This window comes from Aethalodelphis obliquidens, unplaced genomic scaffold (genome assembly GCF_003676395.1).
Source record: "Aethalodelphis obliquidens isolate GAN/ISIS:26980383/991018 unplaced genomic scaffold, ASM367639v1 scaffold9, whole genome shotgun sequence".
Classification (NCBI taxonomy): domain Eukaryota; kingdom Metazoa; phylum Chordata; class Mammalia; order Artiodactyla; family Delphinidae; genus Aethalodelphis; species Aethalodelphis obliquidens.
In genome coordinates this window covers 43435712-43448202 of record NW_020837953.1, presented here as the reverse complement: position 1 = coordinate 43448202, position 12491 = coordinate 43435712, and the positions used below count along the sequence as shown (strand labels likewise).

The 12491-nt window shown below is 53.7% G+C and overlaps 1 protein-coding gene across 2 annotated transcripts in view; it reads left to right on the top strand.

Moving 5' to 3' along the window:
* TNFRSF1B (TNF receptor superfamily member 1B) overlaps window positions 1–12190 on the top strand; it is a 35956-nt gene extending 23766 nt beyond the window's left edge. The window contains exons 9-10 of one of the 2 annotated variants that reach the window (XM_027110145.1): window positions 5254–5443; window positions 9545–12190. In XM_027110145.1, coding sequence (XP_026965946.1) covers window positions 5254–5443; window positions 9545–9822 — 468 coding nt within the window. In that variant the 3' untranslated portion in view covers window positions 9823–12190. Of the gene's footprint in view, window positions 1–5253; window positions 5444–9541 lie in introns of both variants that reach the window. The other variant, XM_027110143.1, reaches the window with a different exon arrangement.
* Window positions 12191–12491: the final 301 nt, after the last annotated feature.

The following is a 12491-nucleotide window of genomic DNA, read 5'->3' as shown; positions in this document are numbered from 1 at the left end:
TGGGAGGCTGAGAAAAGGCCAGCCAGGGTCTGTTGCTGGGACTAGTAAAGGTGACTTGAGTGTGAAAGGCCATATCAGGGAGCAGAGGGGTCAGTGGTGTCAGTGGCAAGCGTGTAGTCATGGACCCATGGTGTGACCTTGGACTGACATGAAATTGCTCATGGCTGTTTCCTCACCGTTAAATGGGGACAGTGTCTCAGCCAGCTTGCAGGGCTGTGCCTTTCACCCAGCTGGCAACAGTTCTCAGCATCTCCATCATGTTTACAAAGCACTTCCTCATGGAGCAGTGGTTCTCAAGCTGTGTGCTAGGGTACTCAAGTGTTCCACAGAGGGTCCTTCCTGGGGGGTCATCTCTGGGGTTGAGGTTAAGACTAGTGGTCTGGGCCTGGGTCCTCCCCCAACTTCACCCTCTGATCATTTTTATGAAGTAGAGTCTGTGCAGGATTTTTGCTAGAAGCAGAACACCAACATAGTATTTCATCAGTTCTCCATCAGGAGGGCATTTGGCTGCAAGTAACCAAAACCATTAGGGTGACTTAAAAGGGCTTTATATCCTGTCACACCACAAAGTTGAGGGGTCAATGGCTGCTGGAGCAGTTTGGTTGCCTCCTTCTGTGAAGCCAGCAGGACCCCAGGCTCTGCCATCTTTGGTGTGTTGGCTTTTGTTCTCTTGCTTGTGGCCTGTGTCATAAGAAAGATGATAATCACCACTGCGTATGTGACCTTCAGATTTGAGGCAGGAAAAAGAGGGGAACTGGCCAGGACAGCCATGGTGCCTTTTACAGGAAATCAGACACTTTCCTAGAAGCCCTGGGTAGACTTCTCCTTTTGTCTCATTGGCCAGATGGTATCATGTGACCACCCCTAGCTGCAAGGGAGGCTGCAAAAGGGGGTGCTTTGCTTTCCTAGCCTTTATGGTAGAGGAGAACCAGGGAGAGGGCTTGGAAATGGGTGTGGAGTGAGCCAGTACATGGTGTCTGCTGCCGCTCTGCACCAGGTAGGCAGGGCAGGTTTTTATATCCAGTTTTACAGATGAGGAAACAAGAGTCCAAAGAGTTCCCTCCATGTCCCCCGTCCTGCTGGGGCAGGGTTTCTCAACTCTGCCTGCTAATTCTTTGTCATGAGGGGCTGTCCTGTGCGTTGTAGTCTATTCAGCAATATCACTGGCCTCTCCCCACTAGATGCCAGTAACACTGCCTCCCAGGAGTGAGAAGCAAAATGTCTCCAGACATTGCCAAAGGGCCCCTGGAGGGCAGGATCACCCCCGGTTGGGAACCACTGTGCTAGGGTAAAGCTCAGTCCTGGTGGCCCAGTGCCTGAGGTTTACACAGGGTTTTGGCCTTGGTAGGGACCAGACTGATTTCATCCTCTGATTGTCCTGACAAGAAAAGAGGCACAGAGAGGGAAAATGACTTGCCCAAGGTCACACAGCAATATGTCTCTGGACTCCTGGCCCAGTGCTCTTTGACCTGCCCTACGGTATTTCAGCAGACAGAAACACTGGTTTGGGAGTTCAAACTATTTCCCATTTCCCCGGTGTGTGAATGCCACTCCTTCCTTTTTCGGGCTGCAGTTCAGTGACACTGACAGTTGCCGCTGGTGGTCCATAGAGCAAGTGCGCTCTCTAAGCTCCACCCCGGCACCCGGCTGCCACTTGCTCTTTGCTGACCAAGTGTCTCCCAATACTGGGTGCAGTAAAGCTGTCTCAGGTGTGGCCTGGAGCCCCCGCTTCCCCTTTTCTTTCACTGAGTTTTGTGTTCACTGAATGTGAGCGACTCCACTGCTGTTTGTTGAGTGCTATTGCATGTAGAGCCCAGGGATGTGCTGGTAACTGGCCCTCCAGGTGGGGGAAAAAAACCCCAAAACCCTGATTCGTGGAGTTCGCTCATTTCTGTGTTATAAACGGCTCCCACCATGGCCAATTTCAAGCTACTTACTGAATGTGGAGCTGGGAAGAAACACGCATGAGTCTGAGCTGGTTCTAGCGTCCCACTGGCTGAGCCCCGGGCCAGGGCCTGCATCCTCACACGCCCCCTGTGAGGTACACAGTGTCATCATCCCTATTTCACAGATGAAGAAACTGAGACTCAGGGAGGTTCAGGTACCCGTGTAAGGTTAGGCCACTTGGCGAGGGGCAGAGCCCAGCTTTGAAACTCAGTCTGAATCTGCAGGACTTGTCTTTACCCACCGTCCTGTTCGCCCAGGGCAGATGTTCAGAATTGTTCCAGGCACCCCCCATCCCCAGCAGGGACTGCCCTCAGAGGTTGGTCCCCTTCCCAGGTACCCTTCCGTCCCCGGGCTCCCAGCCCTGCCGTCACCCCCATGCTCAGCCTGCGCCCCACTCCGTTCCTCAGCCGGCTGGCAGTGGTCCTGCTGACGGCGGCCTAGTCTAATGCTCCTGGCCCAGGCCCCTGGGGTTGGAAGCATGGCGACTCAGCACTTCCCTGTTCCTCCTTGTAACGCCAAGGCATGGCAGGACGGTGGCTTCCCTTTGTTCAGAAAAGGCCAGCGTAACCACACATGTGAGCTCACCCACAATCACTGCCACAGATACACTCACACAGGCTCTCGTTTCATAAAGAGGGAGAATGTTCATGCGGTGCTGAATGTGGGCCAGGCACAGTACTGAGCGTTGTTCAGTCTCACAGCCATGCTGTGACACAGGCAGTATGATTATTGCCCCAGTTTTACAGCCCAGGAATCTTGGGCTCAGAGAAGTTAAGTACCTTTCCCACGGTCACACAGCGAATGGGTGGCCTGAGACACAGACTTAGGAGTGCCTCTCTTCACCACCTCCAGCACACAAGCTAATTGCACCACTCACAGACATGCACACGTGCTCCCTCACACAGAGACACACGTGTGTGCACACTTCAGACACCCTAACACCTATACATACAGGTGTATGAATCTCAGGAACACACGCGCACATATGTAGCCAGACACAGGCTCAGGCAGCGGCTTTGCTGGGGTCTCTGCTTCTGCCCGTGGTGGGGCCAGGCTGGGAGGTGAGGAGGGCCGGCTGGGATCCTGTTTGTTCAGTGAGCCCCCTCAGGGCTTCCCCTTCCTGGGGTCCCAGCCCAAGGAACAGGACTCAGTACATCTGCCCCACTCAGAGCCTGCCTGAACTTTGCGACTCGTGGCTTTTGGGGGAGGGAGGCAAGCTGTGACCTTTGGGGTTTCTGTTCTGCCTGGCCCTAGCCACCAGCAGAAAAGTGGGACGCAGGCTGAAAAGCCCCTTCTCTGGGGGGTGTGAAGAATGACATTTGGATGTGCCTCCTCCCCCTCTCTCTCCCCTGCCTGTCCAGGCTCCCAGCAGGGCTGGGGGTGGGGTCAAATACCAAGGTCAGACCATCTGAGCGAAGGTTCAGCATGAACTTGAAATGCTCTCCATTCCTCCAAAGCCAGGGGCGGGACTGAGTGGGAAGCACGCAGCTCTGGTACACTGAGCCAGAGTGTACACTGAGCCACGGCGCCGCTGTGTGATACTGAGCAGGGGAATCACCCTCTCTGGGCCTCCGTGGCCTCATGGGGACTGCTTACAAAGGATCCTTCCTGGCCTGGAGTGAGAGTCTATGAGCTGACCTCGGGATATGCAGGGCTCAGGCAGGGCTGGGGGCTGCGGGGATTGGCACCTGTGTCCTTCCTGTGTCCTCCACCTCTGACCTTACCTCCCTGGCCCTACTAGACTGCATCCCTCCAGCACTTACTCGCCTCAGTTCTCATTCTACCCTGGACCCTCTCATCCTGGGCAGGCCAGGGCAGTGGGTGAGAATGTGGCCCCTCTGTCTTGTTTCTGGAATCCAGTGATCGCCCAGAACCCCAAGGCAAGGGCTTGTGCACCTGTTCAGTTGGTGCGGACAGGCAGCCGCCTTGGAGTGAAATTTCCAGGGCTTCCCAGCACGGGTGTCTGGAAATGTGGCACCTTGTCTTGAGCCTCTGGGGCTGAAACCCCAAACACCCAGGAAAGGTGTATAGGTTTTAGCCCAGATGCACCACGTCCTAACTCTGTGACCTTGGGCAAGTAACTCAACCTCTCTGGATCTCGGTTTCCGCATCTGCAAAGCGAGGATAACACTTGGCTGTTGGAAGGATCAGTATAGATAGTGTCTGGAGAGGCTTCAGCACAGTGCTTGGCATTGGATGCATTCAAGCATCAGCTAATATTTTATTATTACTGTTGCTGGGATTTGTGTTTTATGAGGAAAAGATGGAGAGTCACAGAGCAGCTTGGGGAATGGAATCTGGAAAGTGTTGCTGAGACGGCAGGGCTGAGGGTCCTAAATGAGAGGACTGTCCACACTGGATTGACTGATTGAACCCAAGGGCGAGCAGGCGTTTTCTGTAAAGGTCCAGACAGTGAATATTGTAGGCTTTTGGGATCATCTGGTTTCTGTCATATCTCCTCAATCCTGCCACTGCAGTGGGAAGGCAGCCACAGACACAACATAAACAAATGGGCGTGGCTGTGTGCTGATAAAACTGTATTTATGGACACTGACATTTGAACTTCACATAACTTCGTGTCACAAGATATTAGTCTTTAAATATTTTTTTCAAACATTTAAAAATGTGAAAATTATCCTTAGCTCGCAGCCTATACGGAAACAGTGGCAGGCTGGACTTGGTCCGTGGCAGTAGTTTGCTGAGCCCTGATTTAACAAACCCTCGACCAGCGCTTACGATAGAACAGGCACTGTTCTGAGTGCTTTACAAAAACTCAGCCATTTAATCTTCTCAATAACCCTAGGAGGTAGGTTGTTATTCTTTCCTTTATAGATGGAAAAACAGAGGCACAGAGAGCTTAAGTAACTTGTCCAAGGTTGCAGAGCTCGTGAGTGATGGAGTCATGATTTGCATGCATGTGGTCTGGTTCCAGAGTCCATGCCCTTGGCTGCTAGGCTGAGCCGCATCGCCCCGTGCTGATGGGGTGACCTCAGGAAAGTCACTCTCCTTCTCTGGGCCTCTGCTTCCTTATGCAAAATGAGGGTGAAAATCCTGCCTCACCTCTAAGACTGTTTGGTGAACAGGGCCACGTGGCCCCTGCCCTCTTAGGGCTCACACTCCAGCAGGGCAGCGGTGCTAATCACAGAAGCCACAGAGAATCACACGTCCTAAAAGTGCTGTGTGTGGAGAGCATGTGCAGAAGTGCTGTGTAAACTGTGAAGTGCTGATGGTGGTGAGAAGGAAGAAGGGGCAAGGAGCCGGCTGATGGGCTGACCGTCCTCCCTCCCCCCTCATCTCCCCATCCAGCCGCATCTGCCAGCTGATAAGGCCCGAAGTGCCCCAGGCCCCGAGCAGCAGCATCTGCTGACCACGGCGCCAAGCTCCAGCAGCAGTTCCCTGGAGAGCTCGGCTGGCGCCGCGGACAGGAGGGCGCCCACCAGGCCCCAGCTGCAGGCGCCGGGCGTGGGGAAGGACCCAGACAGCTGCGGCAGCTCAGGTAAGAGGCGGGAGCCCCCCTGGCTTCCTCCCCCACCCCCCTCCCCAGTGTGTTTCTTCCTCATTTCTGGCTGAGCTGTCTCTTCCTGGGCCTCCCCTGCAGGATGAGGCCTGAGCTCCTAGCAGGACACTGGAAGCCCTGCACCACCAGTCTGGGCCCCCCTCCAGCTTCCTTCCCTCTGCCTCCTCAGGTGAAACTGAGCCACAAGCTTCTTTCTGTTCTCGGAACCCCCACATCCCTCCCACCTTTGCCCTGCGGGTTCTCGCACCAGGAACACCCTTCCTTCTAGACCATCTCAGCTTATCCTCTGTGTCCCCAGTATTCAGGCAGGGAGTTTTCCTATATGTTATAATACATATAATATATAATATGTAAAATAGCATATAACAGTGTTATACTATGTAAATATTATATATCAATATATGAATAATACATTGATATTGATGCTATATATATGTAGTATGTAATATATTATATATTAACATTTTATATATATAAATGTTATATTAATATGTTAACTTATACATTGATGTTATATATAATATAGCATATAACATGCTATATGTTAATATTGTAATACGTCATAATTACATATTTATTGTATATTATGTATGTTGTTATATATTATATTGTTATATATTGTATTAGATAATATATTATTTTATTATTAATATATTATTAGAGTATATATTATAATTATATTATTTTTACAATATTAATACCTATTATATTTCCTCCTCTCATCAGATGAGGAAACTGAGTCTCAGAGAGGTTAAACTGCTTATTCAAAGACACAGCTGGTAAACAGAAGAGCCAGGAATCACCCCTGGGCTCTCAGGGTCCAGGGTCAGCCTGGAAAGCTGAATGAGTAAATGATGTCCCTGGGACTCTACTCACTGTGCCTGTAGTCCGGTCCCTTTGGGCCTGAGGCATCAGGACTGCGGATCCCACGTGGGGTCTGGAGAAGCCCGTGCCCTGTTTACACAGTCTGCATTTAGCCCTGGACCTGGTCTGTGACCAGTGTCACCCCTGGTGGGCATCTGCAGTGCCCACATTGTAGGAGGCCCCTGCGGGGGTCCCCCAGAAAGCCTGGGGCTTCCTCGGGCATGTTTTGTAGTGAGAGGCCAAGCCCGCTGGCCTGCATCTCCCCCCTCACCTGGCAGCGCTGGCTGGCGGGTTGAGGAATGACCGTGGCCTTGGTTCATTCCCAGATGCCCTCCCGGCCGCTCTGGTGCCGTGAGACTCTGAACAGGCTCCTTAACCCTGCCAAGCCTCAGCTTCCTGTCCTAGAGATGAGCATGGCAGCTCCTTGGCAGGGCTGCGATAGCATTCACTACCTGCCTCCTGACTCAGGCGGTGGGCTGCGGCGTCCCACTTCTAGTTTCCCATCATCACCCACCCTCATCAGTGTGATGTCTCGTCAGTGCCCTCACCCCAGCCTGAGAGCTCCCCAAGGAAGGGACTGGGTCAGTGCCTGGAACATAGCAGGTGGCCCTAAATGTTTGTCGAATGAATAAATGAGATCAGAATATAAAGCTCTTGGTCTTCTTCTACCTCTTAGATTCATCTTTCCGCTTTCTTTGCGACACCTCTTCCACACGCATCCTGGTGTGGTTTCCTCCTTGGGGAGCCCTGACCGTGTCTGCTCCGCCCTCCCACCCGCTGTCTCTTTTCTGTTCCTTCTGCGCCTCTCTGGCCTCTGCTCTCCCCTCCTCTCCGTCCCACCCGAGCACCTCTCCCCGCCGTGCGAATGGGTAAACCTCAGGTCTGTGGCCCCTCCTGGTCCCCCGTCTGCCCCCGCAATGTCTCGTTCACAGTGTGCACGACCTTGGTGACTCTGAGTGACATTTGGTGCTGTGGAGGCCCAGGATGGAAAGTTCCTTCCGGCCCCATGATTTTAGCACCCCACCTCCACCCTGCTTGTTTGGGGCTGTTCTGAGCAGAGCAGCTCGCCAGCTCCATCCTCCTCCCGGAAACAAACTAGACTGGAAAACAAACAGCCGGTCCTCCTGGCAAGCCCTGGACACTCAGGTCGCCATAGTAACAGCAGCAACAACCATCCTTTTTGAGGGGCTATTCTGTGTCCGGCCCTTACATTGATCTCCTCAGCTTATCCACTATTTAGTCCCTCACTGGTTAGGAAACTCAGATGCCCACAGGGCTGGGAGGGGAGGCGGGGCTGAACCTGTGTCCTGAAGCCCTTGCTGCCAGTCGCATTCAGGTCTGTGGGTTCTGCATAGCCCGCTCTCCCCCATCTGGCTCCCAAGGGAAGCTCTAAATCCAGATTCTTAAAATGTAAACTCCTGAATTTTGAATGTTGGCAGCCAATTCACTTAAAAATACTACCACCACCAAGAACAGAACACACCTGTGGGCTGGATTTTATTCATTCACACGTGTCCCTGTTATAGGCACTAGGGCCACAACAGGGAACAGTCAGAAAGGCCCCACCCTTCTGGACTCAGGGCCTGGTCGGGGAGAACCCAATGAGAACTCCAGAGATGGATTGCACAGTGGGCGGAGCTAGGGGCTCTGGAGATTATAGCAGAGGGAGGGACACAGGGAGTGATGGATGGGTGGGAGTGAACCTCCTTTAGAGAGGGAAGCCACGGTGGCTTCTTGGAGGAGGTGGCCTCCAGGCTGAGGCCCAAGTAAAGGAAGGAGTGAGCTATGGGAATAGGGAAGAATGTTCCAGGCTGAGGGAGCAGCACGTTGCAAAGGCACTGAGGCTTGGAGGGCTCAGGGAGCTGCAGGGAGGTGAGTATGGCTGGAGGGAACCCAGCCAGGATCTCAGAGCAGCAGGAGATGGGGTGGGGAGAAGGCAGGCACCAGGTCGTGCAGGGCCTCGTAGGCCATGGTGAGAACTGTGTTTGGAGCAGCCAAGGAAATGATCTGGCTCTGGCTGCTGGTGGAGAGCAGACTGCAGAGGGGCCAGGTAGAAGCCAGGAGACAGGAGGAGACTGCACTCGTCCAGGGAGCGGATGGAGGTACAGGCAGTATGCAAGAGGTGGTGAACTTGAAGGTGGACCAGGTAGGAATCGCTGGTGCCTTGGATGGGGGGTGTGAGAGAAAGATGGGTCCAAGGCTTTGGGACTGAGCATCTGGGTGGATGGCAGGCGTGTGAACTGAGATGGGGAGAAGCAGGTTGGACGGGATATGGGGGTGGAATCAAGCTGAGGTACAGAAGACGTGGTTGGATATATGGGCCCAGTGTGAACCCCTGCTTCACTGAGCCTGTCACCCCGTCTCTAGGAGCCATGCAGGCTCCAGAGATACGGCAGTGAACAGGGCAGTCATCCTTGCCTCGAGGGGATGGAAAGGGTCATTAGACCCATTTCACAGCTGAGCAAATGGAAGCTCCAAGAGTTTAAGTGACTCGGCCAAGTTTATGGAGGCAGAGCAGGGATCCAAACCCAGCACGGTCAGGCTGCGGAGCTCCGGGCATCCCGGCCTCAGTGATGAGGACAAACTACGTCCCCACCACACCCCATCCTGGAATCCCAGATTTATGAAATCTTAGAGGCAGCTCTATGTGGAAGGAAAAGGTTTGCTGTGAATGAAGACAAGTTCAGGGTCGATGGTTAATTTCCGTAAAGGAGCAATTTCCAAGCCCTTTGATGTTGGTTCCTTGGCATAGAGATGATGGGCCAGTGGCAGGGGTCTCGCCTTTTCATAGCTGGTGTGGCCAGGGCTGCTGATGCCTTGCTGCAGTTTCGGGAAGGTAATTCATCTCTACTGCTTCACCAAGACTCTGGAATGTATCCTTCCTGTCCTGGCGCACTTCTCCGGCTCCTTGTGGGGAGTGTGTTTTGTTCTTGGAGCACCTTCACTTCCTTTATATAGTTGGCTCCTCCCATCTGTGGGGTGACTTGGGCGGGGTATTCTTATTTGACAGGTGAAGAAACTGAGGCACACAAAGGTTTACGGGACTTGCCCAAGATGACACAGCAAAGCTGAGCTAGAACAGGGGCCTCTTGCCTCCTGGCACAGTGCTCTTCCCCCGCATGTCTTAATCTGCCTCTCGGGCAGGAGGCAGGCTGTGAAGACACCCCCCACCCCAAGGCCCCAGCTGACCACTTTCTCCTGTCTTGTGTTTAGCAGAAGCATCGTCTGGTGGCCACGGGACCCAGGTCAATGTCACCTGCATTGTCAACGTTTGCAGCGGCTCTGACCACAGCTCTCAATGCCCCTCCCAGGCCAGCTCCACGAGGGACACAGACACCAGCCCCTCTGGCTCCCCGAAAGATGAGCACGTCCCCTTCTCCAAGGAGGAATGCCCTTTCCAGTCCCAGCCGGAGGCTCCAGAGACTCTGCTGCAGAGCCCAGAGGAGAAGCCCCTGCCCCTCGGTGTACCTGATGCCGGGATGAAGCCCAGCTAACCAGTCTGGCGTGGCCTGTGTCACAGCCAAGGTGGGACCAACCCCTGGTCCTTCTAGGCCCCTCCCCCGCAGGACTCTGACTCTTTCTGGGCCAAATTCCTTTAGCGGCTTCCACGGCCTCAGCCTTCCTCTCACCTGCAGGCAGACGAGGCAGGGAGAGTCATGGTGTGTCCTGTCACGGTGTGTGTCTCTCTTGGAAGGCTGGTGGACACGGATGCGCTGGGCAGCCTGGAACAAATCCCCTGCCTCTCTGAGAGCTGCCCCTCCAGCCGGTCCTGCATGCTTGGTTCCTGGAGCCCTTGTCGTTTTTGGTTTTTACTTTTCTTTTAATCCCTGGGCTCTACCCGGCTCTGGCTTCCTGCTGGGGAGGAGGGATGCTGCATGCATCAGCCTTGGAGAAGGGGCAGTGGGGAAAGAGCAGGGCTTTAGCCTGAATGTGAGACTGCAGGATGGTCCCAGTGGGGGTAGTAGGGGTGGGTGTCATCAATCAGATGGTTCTGTGCAGGGAGCGGGTGGCAACCCCTGTAGGGGACGGGAGTCCCCCAGGTTAGCTCAGGACTTCTGGAAGCGCCACCTCCAAATCCACTCCTGCTATAGCTCCATCTCGTGCCATGGGGTGGAAACCGGATGCCCAGGCAGGCAGCCTGAATGAGGGCTGTGACCTGGTTAAGACGGCAAACCTCTAACCGGAAATCTTCCAGTTTTAACATGTGGCAATTAAAAAAAAAAACAAACAAAAAACCCATTAGCTACCATGCGGATAAACAAGCCAAGTGTAAAAAAGCCAAACTCAGAGTTTGTATCCTCTGCCTTTGAGCTTCGCTCCTGTTTACCCCCAGTTTGGGCTTCCCCTCCCCCACGGTCTGGTGTGGAGCTCCAAGGCCACACCTTTTCCTATCAGGGAATTTCAGGACCTGGAGATGACTGAGGCCCCGCAGCCATCTCCTCCTACCTCAGCCTGGACCTTCCTCCTTTGCCTTCCAAGGGGATGCTCCTGTTTCTCCCGACCCCCTCCCACTGTTCTTGGAGTCCCAGGTCCCCATGGAGCCTTGGCGCCACTTTGGTACTGTGCCCACTGAGATCCTGAGTGGTCGTGAGATGCTGAGAGCCAGTCCTGTGTCTGCGTTGAGTGTTGTGGTTCTCTGTAGCCCATGTTGTCAGATCGGATGGCCTGCCGGAAGCAGCCGAAGCTAACACTTTTGCCGAGGGATTCTTCCCCGTTAAGGGGTCAGCCCACTCCCCACAAACGCATGCCCAGGCCCCGTAGACAGTGGACAAGTGTGGCCTTAACCGGATTCTGGAAGGAAGGGGGATGGGGGCCTCCTTGAGAAGACTGTTGGGTCCCTGATATCTGGATCCCTTGTTGAAAAATTCCACTGGACTTGAACTTGGCAGCTGAACTTTTGGAGGGTAGGAGAAGCCCAGCCACTACCATGGAGTGAAGAAAGGCTTCCCACTCCGGAATCAAGATGTCCCTCTGCCTGGACTGGCCAGGGTCTCCAACCACATTGGACCCTTTATGGCCGTGGAGCACCTCTGCCCCCTGGTGGACTGTCCTGGGAGGACCTCAGGGCTCATTGTCATCACTCCAGCAGAACAGGGATGAATTGGAAGGAGACTCTTTCTGGGTGTGGCCTCATTTTGTTACCAGAATTGCCACCAGACCCTTGGTCAAAACCCACCAACCCCTCCCTTGAACAGGAACTAACATACACCTTTAAGTCGCAGGGTCTGGACACAAAGAAAGAAGCTATAGGAAGAGGGAAACAAAAACTGGATAGGACCCGCTGAAACCAAGAGGGTGATGAATCTGACCTCTCGTAGACCCTGAGTCTCATTCTACACTGACTTTACTACATTAGCTACTAAATGACACACCTACAATGGCTGTGACCGGAAGTCACTGACCAAAAAAGGACAGAAAAGGGATAGCACCCCATTTCTAGGAAAACCCTGCCTCTTTCCCAGAAAAGTAATGCATTTGCCTCCCCATCATTCGTCTCACTCTAACCCCCATTGTCCTCACTCCTTAAAAGTAAATCCCTCTCACCATTAAGGCGAGAAGTGCATTTACGAACTAAGTTCCTGCTTCTCCATTCCCTGGCCATTGAATAAATCTCGCGCCGCTCTAATCTCAGCTTCGGTTTTGTTTTTGGCTGTGCGAACCCAAATGGAAAGAGGACCTTCTACTGCCAAGGCAGGGGGCCTCAGCCAGGCTAGGGCCTAAGTGGGGGGTCCATTCGACCTAATTTGGTAACAGTTTTCCAGCTTGTGGGCTTGTGTTGATCCCAAGACGAGAGTTTGCACTGTATGTATCCCAGACGACATCCCTGCTTATAAATAAACCTTTCGTTTGTTTTACACACTGGCTGCTGGCTCTGTCTTCGGGTCTGAGCTGGGGGATGTCCATGGTCCTAGTGCCTGACACCAGTGTGAGGGGGAGAAGGTTATGGCCACTGGAGTCTGACAAGTCCAGGCTGTGGCGGGACCCCAGAAGCACCTGCATTACAGCTGAGAGCCCGGCTGTGCCCTCGGACCTGTGAACAGTGGCAAGGCAGCCCTTTGTCCAGAGCTACCCAGCCGGCCTCCAAATATGCCCTCATCACTTGCCCCGTCCATCACCTTGGTCTCCTGGGCCCTCTCTGAGGGTTGCGGTGGTCTCTGCAGGT